General features: G+C 41.0%; 1 protein-coding gene across 3 annotated transcripts in view; it reads left to right on the plus strand.

Moving 5' to 3' along the window:
• ARNT2 (aryl hydrocarbon receptor nuclear translocator 2) overlaps positions 1-15,134 on the plus strand; it is a 185,329-nt gene that overhangs the window by 139,718 nt on the left and 30,477 nt on the right. For all 3 annotated transcript variants that reach the window (XM_044979469.1, XM_044979470.1, XM_044979472.1), the window contains 2 exons: positions 1,022-1,096; positions 6,967-7,118. In XM_044979469.1, coding sequence (XP_044835404.1) covers positions 1,022-1,096; positions 6,967-7,118 — 227 coding nt within the window. The remainder of the gene's footprint in view (positions 1-1,021; positions 1,097-6,966; positions 7,119-15,134) is intronic.

Consider the following 15,134-nt stretch of genomic DNA (forward strand, 5'->3'; position numbering starts at 1 on the left):
GAACTAATTAAATAAATAAATAAATAAAAACATAACTTCCAAAAGATGAAACAGTTCAGCTGATCTCCAGCTGTTCGTATTCTATACACAGTCTTGTGTTGTGTCATTTATTTTGCTATACTGTTCACACATCCTTAAAATTAAGAGCTTTCCCCTTAATTATTATTGGATGATTTAGCTGGGGATTGGTCCTGCTTTGAGCAGGGGGTCGGACTAGATGACCTCCTGAGGTCCCTTCCAACCCTGATATTCTATGATTCTGTGAATTACAGGGGATATCATTGTATCCTTTTTGGATTCAGTGTTTTTTAGCACTGAATTGGTTCAAATCCTAGGCAGCTTTCAAATTCTGTCTTTCAAATTAAGACATTAAAGCAATATAAATTCTGCTGTGAGAGATTGTTATATTTGTCAATTTTAACTTCTCTACCAGTTTATTGAACAACAAGCAGACCTCCATTATGAAGCTTATTTTCCTTGAGGTTCATGTCTGCTCCTTTGAATAAATATTAAGGTAATATAATTGGATACTAAATGAGCTGTGTGTTGGCTTTCTCATAGATAACATGCGGTTATCTTTTAATCTCAAAGAAAACTACAGTTTCCATATCGAAACAATTGTAGTTCGCAGGCAAGATATTTTGTCCTTACCTGATCATTTTACTTTCCCTTTCATATTGATTTGAATTAGCTTTACTGTAAATTCTTCAAACAAAACAGTATATTAAAGTGTGTGTTATTGGATTAATAGAGGATTTCAGTGTTCTCAGGGCTATCAACCTGGCACCTTTTAACAAGCATAAAAAATTCACTTAAAACTGTTCTTAAAGGAAATACAAATGTCTTTGCAACAGCCTAAATGCAATTTAGGGCACCAATCCTGCAAACCCTGACTCAGGTGAGTAGTCCAATTGAAGGTAATGTGACTATGTGTGTGAGCAAGGATTACTCTCTAAACTAAAGCCTTGTAGGATCAGCACACAGGTTTGTATTTTTACAGTTTTATATTGTGTTTTACTAGGATCTTCTGGGAAAAGACATTTTAGAATTCTGCCATCCAGAAGATCAGAGCCATTTGAGAGAGAGTTTCCAACAGGTACTGTCCTACAGTTATTTTTTTTTCTAGTTTTTATGTAGAACCTAACGTTCATTTCTCAATACCAGGGTCAGTTCTGATATCTAGGAGCGGTGGGTGTATCGCATGGGGTAATTCCTATTAATATTAATCTCTGTAAATCCAGTAGTTTAAGCTGGATTATACACACATCTTCAAGGTGCTACATTTTCAGAAAAATAGCATTGTTTTAAATGTTCTTTTCATTCTTATTTCTAAAATATAAATGAATATTCAGGGCATGGTTAGAGCCATAGTGTGGCTCCAGATATGCCTGCGTAGAGCCCACTGAAGTCAATAGGAGCCACAAGGGGTTGGTTGTCTTCAGCAAGAATATGTTTTTTTGAGTTGAAACTGGCTCCATTCCCATGTGTTTTTTAAACCAGATATTTAAGAGGAAAATACTAAAACAGCAAATCAGAAACAGATACAGGAACATACACACCCAGAGAGAGGAATTTTCAGATACACTCAGGGTTGGCCTAACTCCGCTACCAATAATGTCAGTGGGAATTTCACCATTGACTTCTATGGGAATACCCACAGGCCAGCACTGAGTGCTTTTGAAAATCCCATCTATAATAGATCCTGTGGTCTAAATTCTCTGCTGGTGTAAATTGGCACCACTCCATAAACTTCAGTAGAGCAGTCCCAGTTTTACCCAGCTATGAATTTGGCCCTCTATAAATCATTTAAAGAAATGAAATACAGAATAAAGTAATAAAAGGCACATAACATATGGAAGTGGTTCTCAGTCTGGATTCAGGTTAGCAGTGGATTTATATAGACGATTATCTATTTAAAGCATGGCACAAAACTAATTAAACCCCATAAAACCTGTATGAGGAAGATAATTCATACAATACTAGTCCCATTTTATAGACTGTGAATCTGCAACTCAGAGGTTATGTCTGTGCTGCAGTCAGGAGTGTGATTGCAGCATGTGTAGATATATAACTGGGCTAGCTTTGATTTAGCGAGCTTGCTAAAAACAGCTGTGAAGTTTCAGCATCACGGGCTAGCCACCTAAGTACAAGCCTGCCCAGGACCCTGGGTACATTCTTGGATGGCTAGCCCATGCTGCCGCTTGTGTTGGCACAGCTTCACTGCTATTTTTAGCAAGCCAGCTAGATGAAAGCTAGCTTGGGTATGTCTACATATACTGTAAACAATCGCACATCCTGACTCCAGTGTAAACATACCCGGAGACGCCCAATCTAGCTGCAATGGAAGTTAATGATTATGCACTCAGTGACTTCAGTTGGAGTTAGATCAGGCCATAAGGGCCTCCTGATACTGCACCATTGAAGTCCGTGGGAGTTCAGCCATTGACTCCATTGGAACTATTCACGTGCTTGTAGTTATTCATTAGTTTTAAGTATTTTGATGGATCAAGGCTTAAGTGTCTTGTTCAGGGTCACACTGCAAGCTGTTGGAAGAGCCAGAGATTAAAGTGTGGAGTTCTAGGCTTTGCAGCCCAGGTTCAATCCACTAAATCATTTTGCCTCTATTTTGGTGGAGAATTCTTTCTTTGAATATTTATATTCAGTACAGTAGCAATGCAATCCAAGCTGTTTCCATCAATGACTTAAAGACTGAATTAAACAATTTAACCATACACCAGATGGTTTTCATTTCTGAAGAATTTTTTTGTTTTTTAATAGAGGTTAAACATTAGCTTTGAATTTTCTTGTGTTGTTGTGTTTGTGTGCACTGTTTTAAGACAGTTCAGGTTTTTCCCACCAAAGACTCCCATGCTTTATATATTATTACAAAGTTAGTGTTTGCTTATTTCAGATTGCAGAGCAATAGATCGTTAGTTTTGTTTTGTTATTGGTAGTTTGGCCTTAAGAATTTTTTTTATTAAAATGGTAACTATTATTTCCAGCGACCTTTGTTTAAAATCCTCTGTAAAGTTGACATTTTTAAATTGCTGATGCTGTCAAAAGCAGGTTGGTGCATAGCAGAGTGAGAGGGATTTGCAGTTGTTGGTTGATTGCCAGCATCCATCTCAGAGCCTTTACTTCCTTGAGAAGATAAATTCATTCATCGGGGTGGGAAAATTAAGGCAGAATGATATGTTCTCAAGGCCAAGAACAACAAATAGAGTTCTGTATCAAAAGGTTCCAGAGGACAGCTATCTAATATCCAGTAGGAAAACGTTCAGAATGGACACCAACACAAGTTCTGTATTCTTTGCAGTGGGTGTGGTGGTAGAACATTTGTTGATAAAAGGATGTGGTTTATTGGATTGAAACTACAAAAGGATGTATTTTAAGTAAAACATTAACCCTGAGCTTTCAGGAGGATGAATAGGTTTTATTGTTCTGGGCATAGTTAGTAGGATGAATAGGTTTTATTATTCTGGGCATTAATGGAGTTTGTCTCTCTTCCTTATGTTCTGTCTATGTAACCAGGGATCCAGTGGATCAATTTAAAATAGAACCTTTTGAAAAAATCAGGTTAGAGCAATTCTCCCGCCCAAACTGCTTGTCAGCAGCCAGATGGAGTAAACACCAGATTTCTTCAAGGATAACTCTTGTTAGCAAAGTCAGGCTACAGACACTAATAAACAAACAAATCCTAATGAGTCAGGATTAGGATTCCACTATGGGGTGCAGCGTTTATTTGCATAGAATCTCCTCCTTCCTTCCTGAGGCATTACATGACCTAGCCTGCTGTAAAACTGCAGAAAATAATTGCATGTGGTCCAGCTAAGTTTCAGCTGAATGGCTTAGCCGGATCTCAAGAAACGTAACATTTCTTCTGAATTAGACCCAGACTATCAGATAATGGACAAGACATAACATGATCACAGTGCAGCTATGAGAGGAAAGGTTCTTTACACCAGGGGTTCTCAATCTTTTTCTTTCTGAGCCTCCCCGCAGCCCCACCACGTGCTATAAAAATTCCACAGCCCAGCTGTGCCACAAAAACAGTTGTTCTGCATATCAAAGTCAGGGCTGGCGTTAAGGGGTAGCAATTGCCCAGGGCCCCATGCCACAGGGGGCATCGCAAAGCTGAGTTGCTCAGGCTTTGGCTTCAGCCTCAGGGCTTTGACTTTCTGCACTCGGCCCTAGCGAGTCTAACGCCAGCCCTGCTTGGCAGCCCCCCTGAAACCTGCTTGCGGCCCCCCAGGCGCCCTGGATTGCTGGTTGAGGACCACTGCTTTAGAACTTATTTGTTTAGTTTATTTCTGTTTTAAAGTCAGTTGTGTATGTCACAGTGAGAGATGGGCCCAAGCCGCAAAATTTGGATCCAGAGCCAAGCTTTCAAGAGAGTTCATGGGGTTTGGGATCGGATGGTCCATTCTGGGATCATCTGTTGTTTCGTCATCAAAGCCTCATTGTGTCCCCTGTAGGACAAGATTCCACTCTTGTGACAAATTCTTCCTTTATTACACACACACACACACACACACACACACACACACACACACACACACACACACACACACACACACACGCACACACACACAACTATCATTGACTTCAGAGGAACTTGTGCAACCAAGGGTGGAACTTTGGTCCTGTATTACCAAACATCCCAATTCTGGTTTAGATAACAATGTTAACTTGTTACTCCGTCTTTGTCAAAAAAGCCTTAAGTTGTATTATAATGAAGCAGGTATTCAGAGTGTTCGTTCCACTATAAGCATGGCCTGTCTTCCATCCCTCTTCCTTGTGAAAATGCTGGCACATTGCCATGCTAATTATTCACAGTCTTAGAGATGTCCTTTGTCTCGATTTACTGTTTTGCTTGTTTGTTTGTTTCCAAGTCTCATCATATGATGTAAGTCATACCAAAACCCGGAGAAGCTATATTTCTTCTTCGAGCAGTTGCAGACATATGTTCCTCTCAGGTGTTCATGCCTAGCACACCAGAGACAAAGACTTTTTTCCCCACAGCAGTACCAGCTGGGGCAGTGTGCTCACCCTATGCCTCCTCGTGGTTTTTTGTCTCTGCCTTTCACTTACGTAATTATTTATCTTGTCCCTGTCACGTCCTTCCTGTCTTTTTCTAGATCTTCAGTTAACCTTTTTCTTCTGTAGTTTTTGTTCTTAGTGCTGGGTTTCTTACTCAAGGGTTTTCTTGGTAGAGTTTTGTAATGTTCTTCCTGATTTCTTCTCCCAGGTTTATTCCTATTACTTTGTACAGGTTTAAACAGTACTTTTTATTTCTGCATTCAAATCGCTCTTGTTTCTTTTTCCGCCCTCTGGCAATTGTCTCACCTGTTTAGTGGGGTGACTATGGATTTTCATCATCTTTATCCTGGCCAATATTTTCCTGTCGGTGCTTATTCATGAGATCAGTGTTTGAAGAAATCCCAAGGGGAAGAATTCTAAGCCCTTAATCATTTATTGGAGAATTGTTATGTTATATGGGAGTTTAAAGCAGCTGGATAAATTCAGTGCTGTTCTATGCCACTTTTTTTTCTTTATTTGTTGTAAAAATGATGGTACAATGGAGACAAAACCTGAAATAAACTTGTTTTTGTGCCTACCTACATGCAGGAAAGAAATAGGCAAAACTTTAAAACAGTCACTATCCCTGCTAAGAACAAGTGAGGAGTCCAATGGAAGATTTGGCTATACAAGGAATACAGGAGCAGAGCCAGATCCTCGGCCCCAGCTAATGAGCAGAACAAAGGAGACTTAAAATGCCCTAAAGTTCAGTTGACTTGAGTTGGTTTTCCATCGTAAAAATTGACCAAAGGCCCTTTGGCTGTATGTCCATAACTCCCTGTGGTTTGCTCTTTCTCAGTGCTCAAGGATTTATGCATGTAACTTCCTCACATGGCGAGATAAGAACGGGCGCTTCTTGAGAGAGGGAATAGATTTTTGAAGAACCTTATATTTGTGTGGTGATGTTCATGGGTATCGCAAGAGGGGAGCATATAATGTATTTGGAGCCTATAGCTAGATTGTGTCTGAATGTGTGAACTACATGAGAACAAAGAATCTTCCAACCCAGAAGATGGGTAGATATGTCTTGACCATCCAGACATCAAAAGACATGACTGTAATGAGCAGTTGTATGGGCTCCAGCTGCTTTGACTGTGCTGTCTTTCAAAAACATCCAAGAAGAATGGATGTAGCCTAGGGATATATTGATAGACTTTACCCAGGGGGATATGGGAGATAGACGTTCAGGAATTTAAATGGTTATAGACACCTATTCAGACAGAGGTGCTTCAGAATCAGATGCTTTGGCATGCCACATCTGACAGAAAATTTTAAACATTGCAATGGAAGCGTGTCTGACTTTTAGCATGTTTTGAAGAAAAGTAAAGTGTGTTTCCTAAGTACCCCTTCCTTAGAGTTTTTCCTTAGCTATGATACTAAAGTGTGAGTGGTGCAATGCAAATATAACAGGTAGCCAAGCAGCCAAGTGGAATTGTAAGTAGTCAGACAACCTCGTGAAAATTAGTGTTTTCTCTTGGCATTTGTTTTGTACATTGTGCAAAATTTGTTTTCTGATTATTTGTAAATATTCATATGATAAAAGATGCTGTGGTTTTATTTCTCTCATAATATATTTTGATATGTGTTCCACGGTAAAGCCTTGTTGTAATGCCTTCCCATTGGGATAAAGACACAATCCATTGGTCTTTATATGTAAATTGGAAGAGGGTATTTTGTAATCCTTGATATGTCGGTTTAGTCCTTACGGGGCTAATTGCAAACAGAGAATGGATTTGGGTTGTTGGGTTTGTATAAAGAATACATCCAAATTGTATCTGTATCTTTGCACAGTTTCAGTCTGAAATCAACTAGTTATTGGTGGTGTATTATTTGTTTCTACATCAGGTATCAGTCTGTTGTCTCTAACCTTTACAAAAACTTTTTCAGGTTGTTAAACTGAAAGGCCAAGTCCTATCTGTGATGTATCGTTTTCGTACCAAAAACCGGGAGTGGATGTTAATCAGGACCAGCAGCTTCACTTTTCAGAATCCTTATTCTGATGAGATTGAATACATCATTTGCACCAACACGAACGTTAAGTATGTTCTTTTCATGGAGCTTGAAACGCTTTTTTTTAAAGAATTTAACCCTACTGTTATAACCTGAATTTGAGTTTTTACATGGGTTCTCATGGTGGCTTATTTCTAGTTGCATTCATTTATGCTTATCCCAAATGGTAGTCGGGTTGCCTACAGTACAAGTTCTCACAAATAAATGTTTCAGTTTACCATATATTGCTGCATATGATGTGTCATTAGCATATGGGTGCATCGCAGATTAAAAACAAATAACTGTAACTCATGAAATCAGAAAAGCCCAACAGGCTTGATCCAGCCTGCACTGAAGGCTTGGATAAGGCCTCCAGCAACACCACATCTGCCCAGAGCAGGATAGCTTAGAGAATTAATAATAAGGGTTGGCGATTTTCTCCTCATGGTAGCTAGTGCAGATCCAGTTCAGTTCAGTTCAGTTGTGAGACTGCAGAAAAGTTAGCCCAGTTCATAAGCCCAAAGGGAAAGCTGCAGAGCTGCTTAAAGGAATGGCAAGTTCATGTAAACAAGTTTCCTGCTTCTTGTGTGCCATAACTGTGTACATGTCCTAGACCTGGTCCTCTTCTCCTTGACTCATCCCTACTACCTTGCAGCCAGCAATAGTTTGCTAGAGTAACTCCTGAACGGCCCATGGTAGGAGAAGGTTGGCACTTACTTGGAGTTGGGGTAGAGGTTACAAAGATGAACAGCTCCTTTGATTCTTTTCATTGGCAGGATCACAGCAGCAGCATGTGTTAAATTGGCAGCTTAATGCCACCCCAGTCCTTTAGAGCCATGTGCTCAAATCACTGAGAGTCTGAATTATTCTGGGCACAATCTGTGACTACACCCATGAGAAAGGTTTAAGATGTTTAATCCCCAAACTGGTATTGTAGAGCTGCTTCCAAAGAAGTTCCCCTCAGAATCCAGTGCAGCATAACCTCATAACACAGACTTTCAGAGCCAGCAGCTGCAGAAGCTAACCTGAGATGTTTTCTTCTGTTATGGATCTTTTCCCAATAAAATAATAATCTGATGTTTTAAAATGTGCTTTGGACTAAACTGGGTGTTTTTTTAACAAGTTTAAAATTCAAAGGGAAAGTTTGAGATCTGTGTTACAAACCTGTTAGAATGTGTAATGGAGATCTCAAACAGGCACTTAACTAATGTAGATAGGCACTGATAATTTCACTATCACAACAAACTCTCCTCTGGCTTTGCATTTTATAAATATGGTAAGTGTTCTTCCTCTGTTTCAACTATCACCCTGTATTCTACCTCAGGGGTCAGCAACCTTTCAGAAGTGGTGTGCCGAGTCTTCATTTATTCACTCTAATTTAAGGTTTTGCGTGCCAGTAATACATTTTAACGTTTTTAGAAGGTCTCTATCTATAAGTCTATAATATATAACTAAACTATTGTTGTATGTAAAGTAAATAAGGTTTTTTAAATGGTTAAGAAGCTTTATTTAAAATTAAAATGCAGAGCTCCCCTGGCCAGTGGCCAGGATCCAGGCAGTGTGAGTGCCACTGAAAATCAGCTCGCATGCCACCTTCGGCACCCGTGCCATAGGTTGCCTACCCCTGTTCTACCCTTGTTGCTTAGGAGAGCGTTTTGACAATGACATAGAGTTGGACACTAAGGCCGCTTGTAACCCAGCCTCACCCTCCTGTACCCATTTTTGCATATTCTACCTGTTAGCCTATGCACCAGAGTTTATAAGGCCTGTAACTTGGTTATGAGTTAAAGTCCCAAACAGGGCCGCCTCCAGACCCCAGCGCGCCAAGCGCGCGCTTGGGGCGGCATTTTGCCGGGAGGGCGGCAGGTGGCTCCAGCGGATGTCCCGCAGCTCCGGTGGACCTCCCGCAGAAATGCCTGCGGAGGATCCGCTGGTCCCGCGGCTCCGGTGGAGCATCCGCAGGCATGCCTATGGGAGGTCCACCAGAGCCGCGGGACCAGCGGATCCTCTGCAGGCACGTCTGCAAGAGGTCCCCCGGAGCCGCGTGACCAGCGACCGCCAGAGCGCGCCCCGCGGCGCGCCCCCCTGCTTGGGGCGGCGGAATTCCTAGAGCCGCCCCTGCTCCCAAAGTGCCCTAGGAGTCATGCTGAGAATCAAAAAGGCTAATTTGCTAAGTTACCAGAAAGATGTAACCTTTACAAGAATTGTTCAGCAAAGAATATTATTTTTGTAGTGTCCTAACAAACAACTATAATGTTAGCTTAAGTCAGCAAAAATCTGATCTGCCAGACAGATGAACAGATGTTCAAATGTACTGGAAATTTATGGGCAAAAATAATGTTATTAAAAATAAGAAGTTCCTCTGTGGAAAAAAGAGAACAAAAGTTACAGTGAAAATATACAAAGCCCTATAAATGTACCAAATTGTAAACTAACTTCAGGACTGTGTCAAACAATGTAAGTTGTTTGTGATCAAGCTGAAAAGGGCTTATTTACAGATTGAGGTATGCACTGTTCTGTTATGCACTGACCTAACAATACTTAAAATAAATGGTTAGAATTGGCTCTGAGGTCTCTTTAGTTGCCAGCTAAAACCCTTGTTGGTAACATATCAACTGTGCCTGAAAAAAAGGACATACTGCCCATTTGGAGCAAATAAATCTTGTGTATTGAAATCAGGGAGCTGGTTATTCAGCTGCCTTATTTGCACACCCAAATATTTATGTAGTTGGGGTGAGGGGGAAGAGATGCACACCCATACTTTTGCACATAATCATTTGCATACATGAAAACAGGCATGCATAATTAGAGACAATTGCTGATAACTGGATACCAACTGAAATAATTGGCTTTTGTTCCCAGGGTCCAGAGATCTAAATTTTGACCTATAGATTAAGTAGTGTTGACTATTGTTCCATACTTTCCTTTTCAAGATACCTTGGCTCCCTAGCACAGACTGGGATAAATAAAATTGTGCCAGTATCTGGATCCTGTCATATCTATCCTTACTTGGTTTTAAAAACAAACCAGAGATGTTGCCCTAATAAGGAGATTGGGTGCTGTTAGTTCGACAGATGATGTTTCCATGTTATCTCATACAAAATGACATTACTAAATATGTTTTGCCTTCCCTTTTTTTGGAGATCTGTGATGCAATTTAAAAAAAACAAACTTTTTTTTTAAGTTTGTAAATTTCAGTACTAGATTAGAAGGAACAGAATATATCTATCTATGTTGTGTTCAACTCACTTATTTTTTTATTTTCCCCATTTCTTCTCCTCTCCATACACACATGCACAGTGCAATTCTTGCTGTTATGGCTCACTCGCTATTGCTGTGCTTCGCCTGTGTATGGATACGTTAGTTTCTGGATACGTTAGTTTCTGGATACTTTGGGGCAAAGTAAAGGGCAGCTTTTCAGAATTAGCCTCTGATTTGCATGCCCATTTTTTGCATGTCTAACTGCAACTGAATCAGTGGAGGTGCATCTCTTGTATGCACAGGTGGTTAATTTGCACATGGACACTGGGCCCAACAGACTGATTTACTTGAAGACACAACGGGTGCATATTCTCTTTTACAGATGCAGTCAACTGTGTGTGCAAAATCAGAAGCAGGTTTTGATTTGTCTGTACGTTTTATAATGCATCTAACACCATAGTATTTGGCTCAAGAGTGCTTAAAAATTTGGCCATAATTATTTCTTTGAGACAAGGGACCAGGTAAACATAAGTTTAATTCTATTCTATATTTCTACAATATCCTTTTAAAAATCCTAGTTTCAATGTCTGTCTGTCTCTATATCTTTACACAAACTCAGAGCAGAAAATGTTTGCAAACAGCTGGATATGGCAGTTGTCCACACAACAAATATGTCCCCTGGGCTTTCTGATTTAAAGAATAGCCATATTTGGAAATGATGAACAATCATAGGTTAAAAAGGGCCTTTACAACTATGCATTTTCAAACTATGCAGATGGCTTACCTAGAAAGGAGATATGCGTTTATTGTGAGACGTAATTGTCTTTGTTTATGTAGGTCTGGCCAGATTGAAGATTTATCACATGCTCTACTTTCTTAAAACCTCTGTGATCACCTAAAAAATAAGTGGTTAGCCCCATTCCTGGCTCTGATGCCTTTTACCTCACCAGCTTAAAAACTAGAATACTGGTTATGTAGTGAAAATGTTTTGATTGTATGGGCTGTGGCCCTCTTTGCCTGATCAGCCACAAAAACAAGAAAAAAGCATGCGCCTTAGCTTAAATAATGTATTTCTAACCCTTGTTGTTTTATTTTTAGAATTTGTTTTAGGGTGATAATTTTAAAGATCTTGGAGGAAGGGTTTATTTTGTGGGGCTTTTTGTCTTTTTTCTTTTCTCTTTTTCATTTTAAAATTTGTATTCATTTTACTGAGTTGTGTTAGTTTTAAAACATGTATTAATCTTATAGGCACTCTGACCTGAGGCTGATGCTATGTTAATACATTTGATTTGCTATATAGATACATGTAGATAAATAGCCATCAATTGAATTTAGAGAGAAGTCTGTTTTGCCTGCCAGTGCTCTCTATTAATAGAAAGTTGTTCTCATTTTGTGTTGCCCAGTAAATGCAGCTTGTTTTCCAAGAGGACTGTAGAGGGCAGTGATGGTCATAGTTGTTTTTTAGAATATTGCTTTGGGACTTGAAGCAGTTGACTTTCCCAGCTTAGTTTCTGTGTGGAAGGATAATTGAACTTTGGAGTCAAATGTTCATTTAGTACCATGCCAAAAAAAAAAAAGGTTCGCTTGGTGTCTTTTGGATGTAATCATCCAAAAGAAACTTCCTGCAGAAATGAAGTATTTAATGTTTAGCATTTGTACTGTGTTCAGCTGAAAAGGAGACCTCTACACGTCATCTCCCCACATCTTCTTCCTCTTTGAGTTCCAGAAAAAATTGACTAACATTTATTTAACGCACAGGTTGAGCTGCCTTTGAATGAACCCATCTACCCTGAGCTGAACGAACAGAACGAGCAGAAATGGGTTGTTTCCTGACCTTTAGAGATGTTGATGCTTTCATTTTTCATAAACCTGGTTGGATTATTGTGTGTATTGATGTATCCTGGACTTCTGTTGGTCTTGAAATATTTTAGTGGTAGAGTTGCAGTCCTCTGAAAGATCTGATGCAGGTTGCTACCAGAGGCGGAATTCTGGCTGAATCAGTGGTCAGCTCTGGTATGGTTGATTGCTGACTCTGATTCGGGTGCAGTAGAACACTTGTGAAATCAGCTGTTTCAGTGAGATTCTAGCCCATGATAGTGAAGATATCATAAACCTTACTTTCAAAGTCGTAACTGGGACTATGGGCATCTATTACTAATAAAAGTAGACTAGGGGTGATATCTCAAGTCTGCATCCACTCATTTCTCCCCAGCAAGAAAACTGCACTCTCTAAAGTTTGAATTCTTCTTGACCACTTTGAAGCCAGGACAATAGGCTGGTGATTCCAGAGTTTATACAGAGAGAGACATGCATTCAACTAGAAAATTCTCCAATTTCAAAAGGAAACTTGTACAGAGTCTTTTATTCCAGTATTTGCTTAGATAAATCCGTATTAGCAATTAAATCCTTCAGGTTCACAAAACATCCTCAGCACAGTGAGAGGTTTTCACAGGGACTCCCATCGTGAGCCAGGAATTCCAGCAGTTACCTGGGGAATTCTCAGTTGACCCAGACAGTATTCCACTTGCCATGTAGGATATCATCTTTTGAACCAGAAAATTCATCTTTCATGGCTTCCTCTAAGCCATGAATCCTAAAATCAAAAGCAGGGCCAGTTTTGGCTTTCACTTGCAAACCAAAACAAGAGGATTGAATTTTTCCAAAACCAAAACCATCCTGGCTTGTCCCATTGTTACAGATCTGATCTGGAAATCTAATGACTAAAAGGATCTATATGTAATAATCATCCATTCAAAAGGGCAGGCGGTGAGGGAGTATCTAAACCAGGGGTGGGCAAACTTTTTGGGCCAAGGGCCACATCTGGGTGGGGAAATTGTATGCAGGGCAGGGGGTTGGGGTACAGGAGGGAGTGTGGGGTGTGGGAGGGGATACGGTGTGCAGGAAGGGGCTCAGGGCAAGGGATTGGGGTGGAGGAGAGGTGCGAGGTTATGAGGGGGCTCAGGGCAGGGAGTTGGGGGGCAGAAGGGGTTTGGGCTCTCGCCCGGCACCGCTTACCTCAAGCGGCTCTGGGGTGGCAGCAGGCCCCACACTGCTCCAGGAAGCACTACGGCCCCTGGGGGAAGGGGAGGGGCGGAGGGATCTGCATGCACTAGGGTGACCAGATGTTCAGGGCCGGCTCCAGCTTTTTTGCTGCCCCAAGCAGTGGGGTGGGGGGGGGAGAGCCGTGATTGGCACTTCTACCACCACTGCTTCATTCTTCGGCGGCAATTCGGCAGCAGGTCCTTCCCTCCGAGAGGGACTGAGGGACCCGCTGCCAAATTGCCGCCAAAGAGCCGGACATGCCGCCCCTTTCCATTGGCTGCCCAAGTACCTGCTTGCTGCGCTGGTGCCTGGAGCCAGCCCTGCAAATGTCCCAATTTTATAGGGACAGTCCCAGTATTTGGGGCTTTGTCTTGTATAGGTGCCTATTACCCCCCACTTTCTGTCCCGATTTTTCATCCTTGCTATCTGGTCACCCTAGGGAGCACTGCCCTTGCCGCGTCTCTAGGTACCTCCCCCGAAGCTCCCATTGGCTGTGGTTCCCCATTCCCAGCCAATGGGAGCTGCGGGGGGTGGTGCCTGCTTGCAGAGGCAATGCACGGAGCCCTCTGCCCACACCCACCCGGGAGCCACAGGGACGTGGTGCCGGCAGTGCCTTGGGCCGGATCCAAAGCCCTGAGGGGCCGGATCCAGCCCGCGGGCCGTAGTGTGCCCACCCCTGATCTAAACCTGGCTGTTCTCTGAAACATTGCATATTTTCTTAAAGAGCTAAAACCACATTTGAGATATTAATACTTGCAGTAAAAATGAGAAACCCAACCTACTTTTAAAATTAAATTAGAACGGAGTAGCTTACAGTACAATGCAATGCAGAGAAGATGCATTTAAATACTTGTTCTTTATCGTTAGCTGGATTTTGTACAGTTTGCCTTGTAAGCAAATATTGATCTAGTGTGGTACTTATTTTGTTTTGTAGGTTAATAAGTACTACTGATGAGTATCTTCAAATAGAGACAGGCGGGGGAGTTCCAGGTTAGACAAGTGCTGGTAAACAGAGTTAATTAAGTATGCTATTTTGTTTGACTCATTTGTATATCTATGGCTGAGAACACACTTTATACTTAATAAAAGAGACCTAAAGATTGAAACAATGTAATTAGCTTTCACATTAACAGCTGAATTTAATGGGTATTTATCATCCAAAGAATGGTGTTTGGAAAAACTTCCCCATATATTTTCAGTGATTAAACTGCTTCCTGGAGTTTTGTTGGAAAAGCATGTGTTTGCTTACTGAATAAAGAATTCCTTTGCATACAGTAGTGGTTTTTTTAGACATACTCATTTTCTATTTGATAAACTATTAATGAAAATCCATGGTCCAAGGAATACTTGGGAAATACCTTTTCTGTTTGCTCCACATGATACAAAAATGATTTTATATTATACAGTACATGTCTCCAGCTGTTTGGGATTTGAATCTCTGATTCAAGTTTTTGATAGTAATGGACAGCTTTAAAATATGGTTTTGATAAGGTTCTAACTTTTTGTGTCATAGCCCAGAATTTATCCAAATTATCCAGATAGTTCAGGTCCATCTCCTTGGTATCTGGAACCCCTTTTTTCCCATCACTACCACCCATCCAGCTGTAATATCTTCCTGCTTGAGGGAAAGGCCCAATGGTTTGCAATTCCTGTCTATGAAGTCTTGTACTTCTTCAGGAGGAGGCCAGGGGCCTGCTACCACCAAAACACTGGATCTTATTTACATGTGGCCTACTTTTCTATCAACCCAATTCTGGTCTTGCTGTCACCTCTGTCTCACAGCCTTGGTGTCTGTCTTCCTGTGAAAAATATCTCTGGTGACT

The sequence above is a fragment of the Mauremys mutica genome, chromosome 11 (genome assembly GCF_020497125.1).
Source record: "Mauremys mutica isolate MM-2020 ecotype Southern chromosome 11, ASM2049712v1, whole genome shotgun sequence".
NCBI classification, from domain to species: domain Eukaryota; kingdom Metazoa; phylum Chordata; order Testudines; family Geoemydidae; genus Mauremys; species Mauremys mutica.